The sequence below is a fragment of the Podarcis filfolensis genome (genome assembly GCF_964270895.1).
Source record: "Podarcis filfolensis genome assembly, chromosome: 13".
NCBI classification, from domain to species: domain Eukaryota; kingdom Metazoa; phylum Chordata; class Lepidosauria; order Squamata; family Lacertidae; genus Podarcis; species Podarcis filfolensis.
The window spans coordinates 13534381-13551629 of NC_139615.1; the positions used below are offsets into that span (position 1 = coordinate 13534381).

The 17249-nt window shown below is 42.0% G+C and overlaps 2 protein-coding genes across 5 annotated transcripts in view; both read right to left on the reverse strand.

Moving 5' to 3' along the window:
• Nucleotides 1-2658: 2658 nt before the first annotated feature.
• On the reverse strand, nucleotides 2659-8338 carry LOC310748348 (dromaiocalcin-1-like). Its single transcript, XM_083584074.1, has 6 exons — nucleotides 7943-8338; nucleotides 7354-7432; nucleotides 5656-5747; nucleotides 4072-4203; nucleotides 3490-3616; nucleotides 2659-2870 (listed from the first exon to the last, which is right to left on the reverse strand). The coding sequence occupies exons 2-6, from the start codon at nucleotides 7418-7420 to the stop codon at nucleotides 2791-2793; spliced, it is 498 nt and encodes a 165-aa protein (XP_083440200.1). The 5' UTR covers nucleotides 7421-7432; nucleotides 7943-8338; the 3' UTR covers nucleotides 2659-2790.
• Nucleotides 8339-13213: 4875 nt separating this feature from the next.
• The window catches only part of LOC310748459 (C-type lectin-like), a 72167-nt gene continuing 68131 nt past the window's right edge, over nucleotides 13214-17249 (reverse strand). For all 4 annotated transcript variants that reach the window (XM_083584279.1, XM_083584281.1, XM_083584280.1 and 1 more), the window contains exons 4-6: nucleotides 15256-15396; nucleotides 14623-14737; nucleotides 13214-13410 (exon numbers count right to left, since the gene is read on the reverse strand). In XM_083584279.1, the coding sequence (XP_083440405.1) occupies nucleotides 13343-13410; nucleotides 14623-14737; nucleotides 15256-15396 (324 nt within the window). In that variant the 3' untranslated portion in view covers nucleotides 13214-13342. The remainder of the gene's footprint in view (nucleotides 13411-14622; nucleotides 14738-15255; nucleotides 15397-17249) is intronic.

Consider the following 17249-nt stretch of genomic DNA (forward strand, 5'->3'; position numbering starts at 1 on the left):
CGGAGCTGGGCCTGGACTGTATCTCTGTGGGCTTAGTCACAAGATGATCAGCTCACAGTCACATGAAAGGGATTGCATTTCAGGTCTATGCATATGTTAATTGCAGGCATCCATGTCAGGTGTGGTGCCTTCTTTTAAGTTCTCTGAGCAAAGCTTTTGAACCACATTTTTGGACTGGATAATTTTTATTTCAATGCAAGAGTCTGTTTTGTTCTTCCAGTGGCTTCCATGTGTGTCAAATCAATAATCTCAGCAGGTCATCTGTGAGGAAATGTTGCCCTCAGTTCTGGTTTCTCTTGATTTCTCATTTCTCCAAACTTGAGTTCCTCACATTTCCACAACTATTGGTGAAAGGTTTGGGGTTTTTTTTTTTGGCTGGGGCGAGGAAATTCATCAGCACTTTCACAAACATTTCTTCTAACATGCACATGTCGGCATTCAGTGTTTCCCAACCTACAAAGTATTGATCTGAAATATAATATAGTTTTGCACATTATTTTCACCAACACATGTTTTTTAATGTGCTGTCTTCAGTTATATATGCATTACGCTGCTTGGCCACCAATCTGCATTTCAAAACCTGGAGAAGTGCCAAGGTCTAAAGGATGGCTGTTTTACAGCAGTTGTATTATTTTGGAAAGTGCAAATTAGGGAGATATGCTTCAAACATAGTGTGAATTGAATGTCTTCTCCATCCCTTCTGCAGTCAATCCTGCAGTGGTACATGTGGATATCAATGAAGGTGCAACCAGTGTGGGCTTACTCAGCTCTGCCCTGCTACTTCTCCTCATGCAGTTCAGCACAGGATCTTGTGTGCCTTGTTCAGGATGTGGGTAAGGTTAAACAGGTGTGCCAGTTTTAGTTTCTGTCTGTTTCTCATCCCCCCCCCATCTTTAATTCAGCTCTCCACATCTGCACATCATTGTTTTTTTTAAAAAAATATTTATGTAGATTCATCAGCATTTTAGTGTGAATTTATCCCAATATACAGTGGTCCGTACTTAACCTGAAACTGTTCTTAACCTGAAGCACCACTTTAGCTAATGGGGCCTCCTGCTGCCACTGCGCCGCCGGAGCATGATTTCTGTTCTCATCCTGAAGCAAAGTTCTTAACCTGAAGCACTATTTCTGGGTTAGCGGAGTCTGTAAGCTGAAGCGTATGTAACCTGAGGTACCACTGTAAGCATGTTTTTAAAAAGCAATTTCCCCCAATACAATGCATTTTTACACCAATCTATGAATTTGTATGAACAATAGTTTTGGGATTTTTTTATATACGTTACCTGAGGACAGCATTGCAAAATTCAGAGAAGTGTGAGTTTCAAAGGTTGGCTGTGTTTCAGCTCATGAATTGTTTTTAGAAAGTGTGAGTAGGCCTGGTTTTCATTTTGAACTGAATTGAACTTCTCTCCCATCTTCAGTCTTGGTTAAGCAATAGGCAAACTGGGGGGGGGGGGATGCTGGGTGGTAGCTGGAGTGATGGAGTGACATCAGGCAGAGGCATAAGACTATAGGCTTATAGAGGTGTAATAAAAATCTAACCCAGGGAAGCTGCTCAGGGAGATCTTTGGCACTGATGTGTGTCTCTGTCTCTCTCTGTGCTGTGACATTTAGGCGTAATAAAACCTGTGACCTGACTATCCTAGTGATTGTGACCATTTATGCAAAAGAGAAGAGAGCTAGGAAAATGGACATGGGGCCATTGGATGCACCAAGCCCATGCACGCAAAGTAAAACAACATGGAGGATGTCCAGCTAGTGCTCAGTATTGTCCCTTATTCATGTCTGTTATGTTCAGTTAAAACAAGTCTGTGAAAGGACTGGGTAACTTGCTATTGTTGAATTGCCATCTTTTGATATTGCTTAATGCTTCCGATCCTTGAATTTGCATTTGTATGTTAGCAAATACTCATTGTCGGTTCCTCATTTGGAAGCACTGACTTTGGGGTGGGGCGGGGAATGTGTGCCTGAGAATATTGAACAGCTTTTTCTTAACTAGAAGCTCTAGGCAGCATTTTCCTGGGGCAGGAATCTGGTTTAAAATTTAGTGTAGCATTCCAGAACATGGTGCTGGTCAGGTTAAATGGGATTCCCTTGCAATTTCCCAGTGTGGTGTAGTGGTTAGGAGTGGTAGTCTCGTCATCTGGTGAACTGGGTTCGCGTCTCCGCTCCTCCACATGCACCTGCTGGGTGACCTTGGGCTAGTCACACTTCTCTGAAGTCTCTCAGCCCCACTCACCTCACAGAGTGTTTGTTGTGGGGGAGGAAGGGAAAGGAGAATGTTAGCCGCTTCGAGACTCCTCCGGGTAGTGATAAAGTGGGATATCAAATCCAAACTCTTCTTCTTCCCCTGTCCTCATTTTGTGGCTTCTAAAATTCTGGATTTCATATCAACTGTGCTGAGCAGCTCTAAGGAAAGGTGTTTGTTTTGGGGATGAAATTTGTGGTGACATCTGGATTTGAGTGCCTTGTGTGTTGTGAACAGCAGTGCTAGACACAGTGAGAGTTAGACACAGCACCCCCCTGTTCCTGGGACTCTCATGCAAGGAGTGCCTCCTCATCATGAGATTTGTGCTCTGAGAATTGGTGCTGTAAGGACTGATGGGATGAGAAGGACAGAATCATGACAAGAAATATATGCATAAGAGATTATTAGGATTACATTGTATTGAAGCCTATTTTGGAAATAATGGATGAGAGTTGATCACTGAGGGATTGGAGAGGAGGTAATGATTCCAGAGAGCTGTCCATCAATCACAGAAGGCACAGTTGGGAATGACAGTTGCTGTCTTAGAGTTTTTTCTTGCAGATGTAGCTGTTGAGTTGGTTGCAGTTTCTATCATTCCATTTCACAAAACTGTAAACGGTTTCTTTAAAAGAGAACAAATGACAGCATTAGGTCCAGAAGTTAGGAGGCACATGAAGAATAAACAGTCTGGATTAATTTTGCTTTCTGATCTTACATTTTCTACATCCCTTAGTCAACACGTTCCCTGTGGTGAGGAGAATACAGTCTGCTTTAGACTGGCAACCACTGTTTTCAGAATACAACATGAATGTGATGGTGATGGTGGTTGCTACAAATTGCATACCACCCTTCATCCAAATATCCCAGGGCAATTGTCATGTATAATTTACTATGCAGATAGGCTGTAACTGAACCCTTCTACATTATGGTATGTTGGGAAGTGACCTTAAATGCTGAACACATAAATCGCTGCTGTTCTCCTCTACAGAGTAATTATCTTTGCTGCAAAGAAACAAATACCTGACCAACAGTTGTATCCACCTAACTCATACTCAGAGTAGACTCCTTAAAATCAATGGACTTTCATAAAATACTAACCTGGGTCTGTTGATTTTGATGGAACTATTTTGAGTATGACTTACAATCCTGAGAGAAGTAGGACATTGATGGAGAAGTGTGTGGCCATGTGGAACTCAACATCTAATTGTTACTTTGTCAGACCTTGCAAATGGTTTCCTTACCTGGGAAATATAGGAGCTCCACACAATGCTCATAAGGGGCCCAGTTGTCTGGTGTGGTTGGGTACCAGGATTTGTAACCTTCGTCGAACCTGTAGACTGATCCATCAGGCCACCTCCAACGCCCATTCTGCAAGATTGAGACATTATAGATCATGTAAGTAAGGACATGAGGAGCCTGGTGTCAATATTATCTGGATATGTTGGTCAGTGGGAAGGTAGTGCCAGCTATGAATGAGACAGAGGAGGATCTGCATTGAAAATAATATTGATGTAGCATGTGGGGTTCATTCTTGGATATTATTATATAAGGATGGAGTGTTGATGCTAAGGAGCCATTACTCTATGATGTGTATCTGTATCTGATGTGTATGTGTATCTATATGACATCTTCTTCAGATGTGTATCTGAAGAAGTGTGCATGCACACGAAAGCTCATACCAAGAACTAACTTAGTTGGTCTTTAAGGTGCTACTGGAAGGAAAAAATTTTTTTGTTTTGACTATGGCAGACCAACACGGCTACCTATCTGTAACCATTACTCTATGACAATGACTTGGAATAGAGGAAGTGAAGGCAACTCACGTAATGAAGCCCAATCCATACGTTGCTTTGTTCTTGCTGGGACGCGGAGATGTGCTTGGCAATCAGGGCTGTCTCATCCACATTAAGGATAGAGGCAAGGTGGGCCCTATGGCCATAGCTATGGCATGCAGTCTAAGAATGGAGAAAGAATGAAAGATGTTTTGTCACAACCGCCATCAGAACATGCTTCTTTATATACCACTTTTACAAAAAGTCATTCCCAAAGTGTCTCACAACACATCAGATAACAACAGTTCAAAAACCGTATCTCACTAAAAGGAATGATGCAGAGTTTGTGGAATATCAACATTTTTATTTATTTCTCTGAAATTTGACTTTCAAGAGGCAAGTCTTACTGGTAGACTGTAAGAAATTAGTGTCACATACCAAGTTGCCGGGCTTAAACTTTTGTGCACTAATGGCACCTCCAGATTGACAGCATTTCACATGAGGAATCCAAGCACATAACAGGAAGTGTAGGTTTGCACAATTAATCCACTTAAATAAATAAATAAATAAACAAATGTAGGAGCATGTTCTTGCCCGCTCATCTAGGATGAATGCAGGATGAGTGGTCAGTTAAAAGGTTATCTGGAGAAACCCTAAGCCGGTCTTCCAACAAACCCATTTTTTTTTTATGTAGAAATTTTAGGTGGAAGCATTTTTATGTGGAATGTTGAAAAAGCTGCAAAAGGTTACAGAAAGGGAGTATTACATTTAAATAGAGGCAAGGAAATTTGAACTTGGGAGATTTGCTTTGCAATGCCTAATTTATTTTAACTTGAGCTCTGGAATCCAAATGATCAGCACTGCATCTGACCTGCTGCATTCCTTTCACAGCACTGCAGACCACACAGCATACACTGTTATGTCACCCTTGCACTGAAAAGTTGCAGGGGTGCAGTACATACATAATGTTTGGTAAATTCCCTTTGGAATTAGGTCACTGGGTGCTTTTTGACATTGTAAAAATACTATAGTCTCTCTGCAAATATATAGGCTGAGCATAAGCAGAGGATCAAACACTCCCATAGACTGCCAATATCTACACTTCATACATGAGTTCTCTAGGGAGACAGCCAGAGCCATGAAATGTTTTGCGAACCCAGACTCAGATCTGTTTCAGAACTGCAGTCTATTCTACTTTTCCACACAAAGATTTCTTCCCTCTCCTCCTGGTGGGAAGGGAAGGATTTGGCATAATTGTCACATTCTCAGCTCCCACAGAGACGCTTCACTGGAACATAAAGTAACCAACTCTCTTTTGTGAAGTCTGAGATGGTGTAAAGGTATTGTTCCAGGGCAAGGATAGCCCTACTCACAGAAATCTGATAGGAGCCCAAAAGATGTAAATTAGAAACATTAGAGAGAACTTTCTGTCAGCAAGATCTGTTTGACAGTGGAAAGTTGTGGCCTCTCTTTCCTTGGAGGTTTTTAAGCCAAGGTAGGATGGCCATCTGTCATGGATGCTTTAGTTGAGATTTCTACATTGCAAGGGTTTGGACTACATGACCCTTGGAATACCCTCCAATTCCATGATTCCATGATTCTATTACAATTTGCTTGAGGAGAAATCTTTCTTACCTCAGCATCTCTCCATGACAACTTGGTATCAAAATATCCATAGCAATTTCCCTGGTTTTGCAGCCAACCATCAGGACAGGACAGGGCCTTGGCTATGAGTAGAAAGGAACGAAGCAGTAAGAAGGTTGTTCTTTATGTGAAATCTTATTTTAGCTACACTGCTAAAAGGGGTGACTGCTTTGAGCAATCACAGATAATTTTGAAACCAATGAATATAGGCCTAACCTAAACCATTGCTCTAATAGCCTTAGTTGGGTAACCATCGCTTGAAAATATAACAAGCACTATTGATATAATGCCACTTAACCCAGATAAAGATTTCTACAGCTCCTCTCATGCTTTTTTGGTCTCATGGCCTGCCTCAAATATGAGCTATGTAGACTGAAAGGGGCAAGGCAATGTAAAACTGCAGAAAGAGAGACATGCAGGCAGAGGATAAAAGTGTGTCTGGCAGAGTGTGAAAGAAGGAATGTCCCCAAGGAGGGAATAGAGAACTGGCTGGAGACACCGAGGAGAAACAACAGCTGAGGATAAGAAGAGCAGCACAAGTTAAAAGCGTGAAACAGAAAGATAAGGAGGCGGAGGAGGTTATATGCGAGGGAGGTTATATGCAGAGGGAAGGGGAAAAGTGAAGAAAGGAGAGAAATAGATTGAGAAAATAAGAGAAACTTTTTTACTAGGAATTCTAGGTGCAGAAATAACGAAGGAGCAGAAAAGACTATTCATGTATGTGACGACAGCTGCACAAATACTATTGCCCCAGAGATGGAAGGAAGATAAAGTTCCGACCAGAGAAGAATGGTTGATAAAGATGATGGACTACGCTGAAATGGCGAAAATGACTGGGAAGATCAGGAATCAAGAAGATAATACATTTAATAAAGAATGGGGGGATTTATAAGTTACCTTGAAGAATACTGCAAACAATTAAAAACATTGGCAGAATTATAACAACACTTGTAACGTAACAAGTGCTATGGAATGAATTGAATTTTAAGAATAAATGGAGAACATTATATGATGCAGGTGGGTAAAGATTAACAATGGAAGCCATGGAGGAATAGAGGGAAGTCTAAGGATTCAGGGGATCCTATATTTTTATGATTTTGATTTATATTTGAGTGAAAATGTTAAATTTAAAACTGAATTATTATTATTATTATTATTATTATTATTATTATTATTATTATTATTAATAGATGGTAGAAAGATGGTAAGGGCAAGAATAAGCAGTAGCAAAGGAGGATTCTTATTCCAGCATAACCCAGATGTGATGGATGGCCAAGATTGCTCTTCAGTCACTGAATGGAGAACCAAAATATTCAAAGAGTGCAACAGGATTGTCATTTGATGAACAGTGCTCTTTCCTTGAGGATATGTTTGAAAGGCAATATTATCTTGGAAGCTTTCTCAGAGTAACATTATCTCAAACTTGACATTGCTAAGCAAGCTTGAATTCCTGAATTGTGATAGTAACTAGGATTACAAGCCCAAGAAGGTTGATATAAAGACTAAGATAGTAAGGGAATATTAATCATAATTCTCTTGTGTCTGCATTCTTGATTGCCTGCCTTAATATTATGACTTAGACTTAAAAAGGGGGAATAAATGAATTAATTATATTTATATGGACACCTGAAGGACTAGGGGTAAATAGTTTGCATTGGGTAATTCTCAAAAATTGGTTAAAATGCTCACCTCCTGGAAAAGAACTGGAGACCAGGACTCCAAGAAGACAACAGGCGAAGGAGGTGACAAATCCCATCTTGTGGTAGACCTTTTGTGGAAGAGGAATGTACAGTGAATTCAACAAATACCTCCACTGATTGCCATTCATCCCAAGTGGTGATGGAAGGAAGGAGGACTTAAACATTGTCTACTCTTAAAATCACAATTCTACTTTATTTGAACTTCTAAGAACTATGAAGATTAGAGAAAGACGAAAGAAACAAAAGCTTGATGTTTATCAGTGTTGACGATTCATTGAGCTATAGAATGTTGAGATTAGAAGGGACCTTGGAGATCATATGCTCATTTGAGGAATCTCCAACAATATGCATTTCTATTAACACCTTCCCCAAGTACATCATTTTTGTATGTGTTACACAGCTGAAGAAATTCCATGAGAAATTCAACTGTGTTGAAAAATTCAAAGAGATACAAATTTCAAAGGGTGGCTATGTTTCAGCTCTCATATTGTTTCAGATAGTGCAAATTCAATAAGTATGCCTTTAAATGGAATCTGAACTGAATTTCTCCCCCATCCCCAACCCCACCTCCAACTTACCCAGGTTCAGTCCTTTTGAGGTGATGGATAACTCTTTCCACAGGCAAGCCTGACTCCCAAGTTGGCTGCCTTAATTATTATATGAAGCTTTGTCAGGTCAGAGGCAGGGGAAAGGAGGAAGGAATTTCAACCTTTTAGACATGCATAAAGTACAGATGACAAAGGAAAGGCTGTACTTCAAATACTCATAAAAGCACATGATTGGTTGCATGAATGTCCCTAGGTATTTATGTGAAAGGTGATGGAAAAGTAAATATTCTAAATACAATAATAAAAGACTTAACTAGAATCAAAGAACAGGTCTACCATCTGGAGATAAACCCAAATTCAGGAGGGACACTTCCTTCACCACTTTCTATTTTGAAACTGAAAGGTGTCAGTGAAGGGGAGTGCTGAGTCTGCTCAAAGAGCACACCCTCACTTCAGGTAGTGCAAAGTTGACCTGTAACAAGACTGGCCCGCATCCTTCATAAAGGGAGAGACTGCCTTGGAATATTTCCCAGAATCCTCTGCCACATGCAAGACGTTCCCTAGCAGATGAGTCAACGTGGCAAGAATTCCATAAAACCCAAACTGTGGAAACCACTCCTGTTATTCATGTTTAAAATTGGGGCTTGGCGAGGTCTAGTTTTTACATGAAAATGGGAAATATCTGAGGGGAGCTAAACTCCTCCCTCCTCTTTGCTTCCTCATGCTATTTAACTCCCCCCTCCTTGGCTCATTTCTGAGATTGGGATATAAGTACCTGTGGTGATGGAGGGTAGGGAGCTTAGACTGGGGACTGTTCTACTTCTTCTACTACTACACACACACCCTTGTTTTCTTCTTCTTTAGATGCTATTTTTCCTACCTGGCTTATTTGAGGGCAGCTCCAGCAGAGTGGAAGGCAAGGTTCCATCCAAATGGAAGCTGGAGACACAAACTGGGTTTCTGGAATGCTTTCTTTGGTTGTGCACCTGGTAGCTCTCAGTGGCAGCCATGTTGTCTCCATAATACACTAGGACAGGCATGTCCAACTCTCTACAGACTGTGATCTACTCCCAGTATATAAAGAAAACTGGCAGTGATCTACCGATTGTTGTTGAGCTTTTTTTTAAGGGGGGAGTTAGCAGAGTTCTTGAGCTTTTTTGGAGGGAGGCACCACAGTTGTTCAGCTTTCTTTTTAGGGGGGTAACAGTTGTTCAGCTTTTATGGAGACGGATTGCATAACATTGATTGCACAACAGTCCGCTGACCTTCCTCCTTTCCCCACTCTGATGCCAATGCTGGAAATACAACCTTTCAAAGCTGTACTGGCAGCAAAAATGGGACATAGTGCTGGGGGCGGGGCGCGTTATGATCTCTCAGTAACAAACAGGTGATCACTTCTTTTACTCCCACGTTTGACCGGGAGCACACCGACAATCTACCTGTTGATCATGGTCATCTGGTTGGACATTGCTGCACTAGGAGTTTCATGAACAGACACGGTCTTCTGTAGAACACCACAAAAACATTGATGTTTCCATGATATATTTTTTTTGGGGGGAGTAGTAATCCCTACCCCCACCTCAAGTGTCCCTTATCCTCTGGGGCATTGTAGAAAAAAGAAGAAGGCTGGTGGCCACTGGGGCCAAAATACTTTTTAAAATTGGGTATCCTTAAGGATATTAAATGTGGGTACAGGGTTGACAATCTGTTTTACTGAGATGTCAACTGTATTCTAAAATCTGGGTTTACACAACAATGCACACCCCACAGATGACTTAAACACTGTTTGATGTCTTGCATGTCTTAATGACCCATCAAGGATAAAAAGAATATAGCCAATGTTTCAAATTGCCTCAAAAGCAGTATTTTTTAATGGATTCCACATTTAGGCAGTACCAGAGGTCCTGCAGCAGGGTACATTCCCCAAATAGAGTTTACCCTTTGGGTCATCGCTTGGGGGAGTTGCAGGGGCAAGACTGTGTCACCCACCGTCAGTTAGAAATGGGATTGTTATTCAGGCCATGGGAGAAAAACAGGTCTGATTCAAGGTGCACCTGGGTGAAGGAAGTTTGGTTTTACAGGGTCTCCCTGGGTGGGAGGTAGGGGGAAGGAGAGTATTTATAGAGCTAATATATTTTGATGGTCTCAAGGAAGCATGCTGGGAAGAAAGCAAATAGGCTGGATGAATACATTTAAGAAGGATTGAAACACATTTGATCACAATGTGTTCTTTCCCCCTCTTTGTTTAAAGGACTTGGCACCACTTTTATGAGTTACTCACCGCTTTTATGGACTTTATATCATCTTTGCAGATGTAGATAGTTAATGTTTTAACTGCTGTTTATGGCTAAGGGTGTTCATCAAATATGGGCTAGACTTATGAATACTGAGGCACACATGGAGACTATGCCGTCAGAGCACCTATAATGCTTCCTTGTTGAAATAGTCACAGTCTAAAGGTCAGGACCTTTTGGCAGGCTAAAAGCCTGACTGGTAAAGGAAGCAGTGCTAGAACCTTTTGAGATCTCCCTCTACCTGCAGGAGGCTTGGGATCACATCAACCCTGAAAACAATGGAGAATTGTTTCTGAAAGGGTTTATCCTGTTTCTTTTTACCAGTACGGAACTGAATTCTGAGTGAAGGGGGAAATGGCAAGCTGTGACAGAAAAGGACAAATCAGAATGCAGAAAATTTGGCATGTTGGGGGGTGGGGTGGTCAAAAAGAGATTGGAACTCAGCAATAGTTCTCACTTCTTCTTTACTTAATTTTCAGGTGGCATAGCAAACCATTCCAAAACAGCACTGTTTTGGACAGCTCTGGAGATACTGTTTACCAGATTTGGCATGATAGTTTCTGAGATCAAGGAATGGGTTTTGGTCCATGTTTGGATACCGTTGGACACCAACTTGAATCCAAATGGTGGACTGGGACCTTCAACATTGCACGTATTTTGACACCTCTTGAGATAACCCAGCTGTCATGCTGTCACTGAAGGAATCTTCTCCAGAGAGGGGATGTGGCACTAGCCCAAGTAAAGGTTCCAGAGGAGCAGGCTCTGTCAATGAACAGTGAGATGGACCAGGGAACCTAGGACCTTCAGGGATCATAGCACTTCTCTATCTCTTTTGATTAGAAGTAGAGTGCCATCCTCAACCAAACCCCTCAAAACTGCACTGATTTTAACCAGTACTGAATCGTTTGTATATTATAGTTTACTGAACAAGATATATATATATATATATATATATATATATATATATATATATATTGCTAAGAATTAAGAAACCCCTATCCATTTATCAATCTTCTTATCTTTTGTTTTTTAAGACTTGCTGGGCAATCCTAGGTACTATCTGCTGGCATTCCTCTAGCCATCTGTCCACCATTCAGACAGCTCTTGAAATGTCATCACCAAAACTGGCACAATGGTTTCTGAGATGGAGGAACCATTTCTCATCTATGTTTGGAAACTGCCAGATGCCATTTTGAATCAAGATGGCAGACCAAGCCATTATAAACTGCACCAGTCTAGAGCCCTGGAGATGTTGCTGTCATCCAATTTTATGTGATGGTTCCTGAGATAGTAGAGTGGGTGCTGGTCTACTTTGGAAACCAACATATGCAATTTTGAATGAAGATGTTGGACAGAGGTGTTCCAAACTGCACTGATTTGAACTCTTTTGAATATATTATCTCCAGGATGAGCAGGTTAAATCTGTTATGATACACTGGAGGAGGGACTTGGGGCATAATATTCAACTCTCATCCTGGGAGAGGTTATGGAAAACTGATCTGAAATTTTTGGCATGCTGTACGTCAAAATAAAATTATATGAAAATGATGTACCATTGGTATTTAACTCCTAGTAAGTTAGCAAAAATGTATGAGACAGGTACAAATATCTGCTGGAACTGTAAAGAAAAAGAAGGCACTTTTTATCGTATGTGGTGGATGTTTAAGGTAACAAAAGCATTCTGGGAAATGATATATAATAATTGAAAAAAAATGTTTGAAATAACTTTTATATAAAAATAGTTAAAGGTAAAGGTACCCCTGCCCGTACGGGCCAGTCTTGCCAGACTCTAGGGTTGTGCGCTCATCTCACTCTATAGGCCGGGAGCCAGCGCTGTCCGCAGACACTTCTGGGTCACGTGGCCAGCGTGACGAGCTGCATCTGGCGAGCCAGCGCAGCACACGGAACGCCATTTACCTTCCTGCTGGTAAGCGGTCCCTATTTATCTACTTGCACCCGGAGGTGCTTTCGAACTGCTAGGTTGGCAGGTGCTGGGACCGAACGGCGGGCGCGCACCCCGCCGCGGGGATTCGAACTGCCGACCATGCGATCGGCAAGTCCTAGGCGCTGAGGCTTTTACCCACAGCGCCACCCGTGTCCCTTATATAAAAATACCAGAGGCTTTTTTATTAGGAATTGTAGATGCTGAAATTCCAAGGGAGCAGAAAAGGCTTTTTATTTATGTGACGACAGCTGCATGGATGCTGTTAGCCCAGAGATGGAAAGAAGATAAAGTCCCTACCAGAGAAGAATGGCAAATTAAACTGTTGGACTATGTCAAAATGGCAAAACTGACCAGGAAAGCTCAGAAACCAGAAAGACCAAACCTTTAATAAGGAATGGGAAAAATATATACCGGTATTTTACCTAGAAGACCACTGTAAGCAGCTGAAAACACTAGCAGGACCGCAATAACACTTGTAATGTAATGAGAACTGTGGATATAATGGAGTTATAAAAAACTTGGTTTATGGGGAAAAGATGCAGTAGAAAAGGGTAACAAGAATACCCATAGAGGGGAAGGTGGGAAGTCCAGAGATTCAGAGGATGTGGTATGATTATAATGTTAAATTTGTAAAACCAAATAAAAATCATTTTGGAAAAAGAAAAGAATATATTATCTCCCATTTTGATTTGATGGTTCCTGGACAATGCAGAGGTTTTGGCTTATATTTGGATATAATTGGATGTCTTTTTGAATCAAAGTGGTGGACTGAATCTTGAAAAAACTGCACTGATGCCTTGCATGATATAAGCAGCAGTGCAGGGATGATGCTCCTTAGGTACAATGTTCCTGCTTCCCTGGGACTTCCATGAAAGGAGTGCAACTCACCCACCCCCGTCGTGTTGAGATTTGCAATACTGGAAGTGGAGTTGTAAGTATGGCTGGATGGAGGAGGGTAGCAGTGCACTAGGAAGTATATGCCTATGAGAGAATTTATTAAGATTACACAGAGCTGAAACCACAAGAAAATGTCAAAGATAGAGACTGAGGAAGACAATGAATGTTTATTTTAGAGTCATTGGTGACAGCTGGTCTTTCACTTTGAGGGATGTCAGAGGAGAAAATGATACCAGAGGCATCTGACTTCAGTCGAAGCTCCCAGCTGGCACTGTTGGGAACTGCAGGACTGCTTTACAGCTCTTGCTTGCAAATGAAGGTATTCATTTGATCACAGATTCTATCATTCCACTTCCGTAAATCTGAAATTTGAGATAATAGACTCATACATCAGTTTGGCAACCACTGTTTTCTGGATAAAATATATAAGTGAAGATAATTACATGCAACCAACCTATGCAGACTGGATGTAGTCAAAGCCTTCTAACTCATGCTCAACAAATGGACCCCTGCTGATTTGGTGTACAGCGTAATTAATTTGTGAACCTTGGTACAGATAAGCACATGGCTGAGTGTTGTATCTAACCAACTCATCCTCAGAGTAAACTCTTTAAATTTAATGGATTGTAGGTAGTGATGAGGAATGAGTGATGATTGTAGGTAGTGATAAGAGGGACGCGGGTGGCGCTTGTCAGTATATGGAAACATCACCGCTGCAGACAGACAGTTTGTTGACATCACATGATGTGCTTATCTGTGGGAAAGAAGAATTTCCCAGGACGTTCACAGGCTGGATAAGTCTTTGTGAAGAGTGTAACTTGAAACCTTCTGTGTGCGCATGCTCAGGAAGTTTGTCAGACTTGCTGGAAGAACATAACTGAAAGGACGTGTTTTTCTCAGAAATAAACATCATGTAAATAGATTTCTGACTTATTTTTCTTTCCCCTGCGGAAGCAGGAGGGAGGGGTTGTGCATTTTACCCACTCTTGGGAAAATGTTGCCTATCAAAATCTCCCTGGTCTGTCTGGATATCAGCCAGAGGAGGTTACCGGTAAGCAAGCTCCGAGGACAGTGAGAGGGGCCAGCCTCTATGGAGGGGGTTTGCAAACCAACACACAGAGCCTAGGACTTGCCGATCAGAAGGTCGGCGGTTCGAATCCCTGTGACGGGGTGAGCTCTCATTTCTCGGTCCCTGCTCTTGCCAACCTAGCAGTTCGAAAGCACGTCAAAGTGCTAGTAGATAAATAGGTACCGCTCCGGTGGGAAGGTAAACGGTGTTTCTGTGCGCTGCTCTGGTTCGCCAGAAGCCGCTTAGTCATGCTGGCCACATGACCCGGAAGCTGTATGCCGGCTCCCTCGGCCAATAAAGCGAAATGAGCGCCGCAACCCCAGAGTTGGCCACGACTGGACCTAATGGTCAGGGGTCCCTTTACCTTTACCTAGGTAGTGATGACTAAATACAACTTTGTTAGATACAATCTTGAGAAATTTTGGCAACGGATGGAGAAGCAGATGGCAATGTAAAATCCAAGATGCAAATGTCTTCTTCTCAACCCTGGAAATGTTTTCCTTACCAGAGACGTGCAGCAACTCCACACAATACTCCACGCCACCCACGTTGTTTGGTTCCCCTGTGTTCCAGCTTCGGTAATTGAAGGTTGATTCGTCAGCCCACCTCCAACGCCCATTCTGCAGGAATGATATGGAAGAGATCATGCAGTCATTTGAAATGAGGAACTCCGTTAAGAGATCATGTGGAGCATTGAAACAAAATAAAGAAATTCCTTCCAGTAGCACCATAGAGACCAACTAAGTTTGTTATTGGTTTGTTATGTGGAGCATTGGTCAGAGTGAAGTGATTGCCATTTAGGATGGAGATATTAGAGGACCCCATAAACATAATGGAGAAGTTGCATATTGGATTAATCCTGGGAGATGATTGAGATAAGGACAGAATGGTGGTGTTAAGAAGCCACTATTCAATGATTAAGGGTGTCAACTTGAATAAAATATTGGGAAGTGAGCAGGTAAGCCATGCCCCATATAATCTATCACGCACACAGCATTTGAATGACAGTGCCCAATAACGGGGGGAGGGGGCTGGCCCCCTCAAACATTTTATGGGGGGGGGAGGAACCTCAGCCCCTAGGAGTTGGCTCCTACATCACTGACAATGGCCTGAAATAGACTATGGGAAGACAACTCACCTGACGGGGATCTTGGAGCCCAATCCAGACATTACTTGGATTTTTCTGGTATGTGGCGATGTGCTTGGCTACCAAGGCTGCTTCTTTCTCAGTGAGGATAGAGGCAAGGTGGGTCCCACGGCCATAGCTCTGGCACTCAATCTAAAAATGGAAGAAATGAAGGATACCTTGTCACAATTCAATGCCCCACTAACATGGGCGGGGGATGAATTCAATTCAGTTCCCATTTAAAAGCCTATCCCTCACATTCAAACTGTCCAACAAGAAAAAAGAAAAGAAAAGGAAGGAAGGAAGGAAACTGAAACACAGGCATATCTTGAAATTCACACTTAAAGAGCATGCATTAGGGGAAAGTATGCATTAAAAGGAATCCATAGGTGAAGACAACATGTACAATGAATCATATGAGGGAAAGGTACAAAACTGCATAGAAAACTGTGTTTACTAGGATAAATTTGAACTAAAATGCTGAAGAATTTTCATGATTTTTAAATAAATAAATGACAGATTGCTGCAGAAATGTGAGGAACTGAATTTAAAATTGGAAGAATGAGATATTGCAAGAAAAACGCACACCACGTATTCACCAAAGTGAAATTCTCAAAATGTGAGGTTCCTTGTGGAAGACCAAAGCTTTTTCTCCCTTATTACTGTTACCAACTTGTCAGATGCAATGTTACTAGTCTGACAGCACCTCCAGACTCTGAGTATTTTGCATGAGGAATTGAAGGACATACCAACGTACAATTAGAGGGAGTAAAAGTGAGCTGCGATTCTAGGGCAATAAATCTACTACAGAAACAATAATTTTTGAGGTTAGGGAAGTGATGGGGAAATGCTTAGAAAAGTGTGGGATGGATAGACAATTAACAGGAAGTTATATAAACACTAATGCAAATTAAGATGAATGTTCATTGTTGTATAATCTCTATACATTCTAATAGCCACTTAAGGTTTTTGCAACCAAATAAGGAAACAAAGCTGAATACAAAGATCATATGAGGGAGCTGTAAACTGGTCTTCTAACAAACTGAAAATCAGCATTGTTTTAATTGTTAATATTGTGAAAGCTTCAGAAAGATGGAATATGTGTTTGGCTATATTTAAGGAAATTTGAGCTTGAAGGATTTCCTTTGGAATATCAAACTGATATTAGCTCAAGCTCTGCCATCCAGGAGATTAACTTTCCATCCATCTGGCTGCATTCTTTTTTTGACACTCCAGACCACACAACCCACTAGTAAACCATAGGATGTAAACCAGCTTTTCTCAACCTGTGGGTCCCCAGATGTTGTTGAACTACAACTCCCATCACCCCTGGCTAGCAAGGCCAGAGCTCAGGGATGATGGGAGTTGTACATAGCTGTCAACGTTTCCCTTTTTTTAAAAGGGAAATTCCCTTATTCCGAATAGGATTCCTTGCAAGAAAAGGGAAAAGGTGACAGCTATGGAGTTGTTGTACAACAACATCTGGGGACCCACAAGTTGAGAACCGCTGAAACCAACCCCTTCTCTAAAGCTATGAAGATTTGTAGGAGTGCAGCATTTACCTTGGGCTGGTAAAGCCACTTGCGAGCTGGAGAGGAGGTGGGGTTGCGGGCCCCACGCCCTCCCCATGTGCGCGGGGGCTGACTCACAGCCCCTGCGAGACTGGGGGAATCCTTGGACACGTCATCTCCCTGGCCAGCCAATCAGCTGGCCAGGGAGGCGTGACCCGGGCTTTTTAGGGCCGGCGCGGCCGAGGATTTCCCTCTCTTCTTCGCTCCAGCTGCTCCGGTTTCCCACCCCACCCACCCTTACGTCTCGCTCTACGACATTGCTATGGAATTTGGTTGGTCGCCGTCAAGGGGCCTGGTAGGAATTTTTTCCACTTGGCAAATTGGCACCAGCCATTTGGTTTTTCGCCTACCTCGTAGCAAATCGTCACAACTTCCTCAGCATTGGTGGTTAGGCATTGGTAAGGGTATTGTTATACAGATGGGGGGGGGAGGAAG

Bases quoted from the DNA above. Each gene is read 5' to 3' on its own strand.
- LOC310748348 (XM_083584074.1), bottom strand. From the start codon at position 7,420: ATGGGATTTGTCACCTCCTTCGCCTGTTGTCTTCTTGGAGTCCTGGTC. The intron at 5,748-7,353 runs GTGAGCATTTTA...TTCTACTCATAG, and splicing joins CTCCAGTTCTTTTCCAGGAG to CCAAGGCCCTGTCCTGTCCT. The intron at 2,871-3,489 runs GTAAGGAAACCA...TCTCTTTTAAAG, and splicing joins GGAGCTCCTATATTTCCCAG to AAACCGTTTACAGTTTTGTG.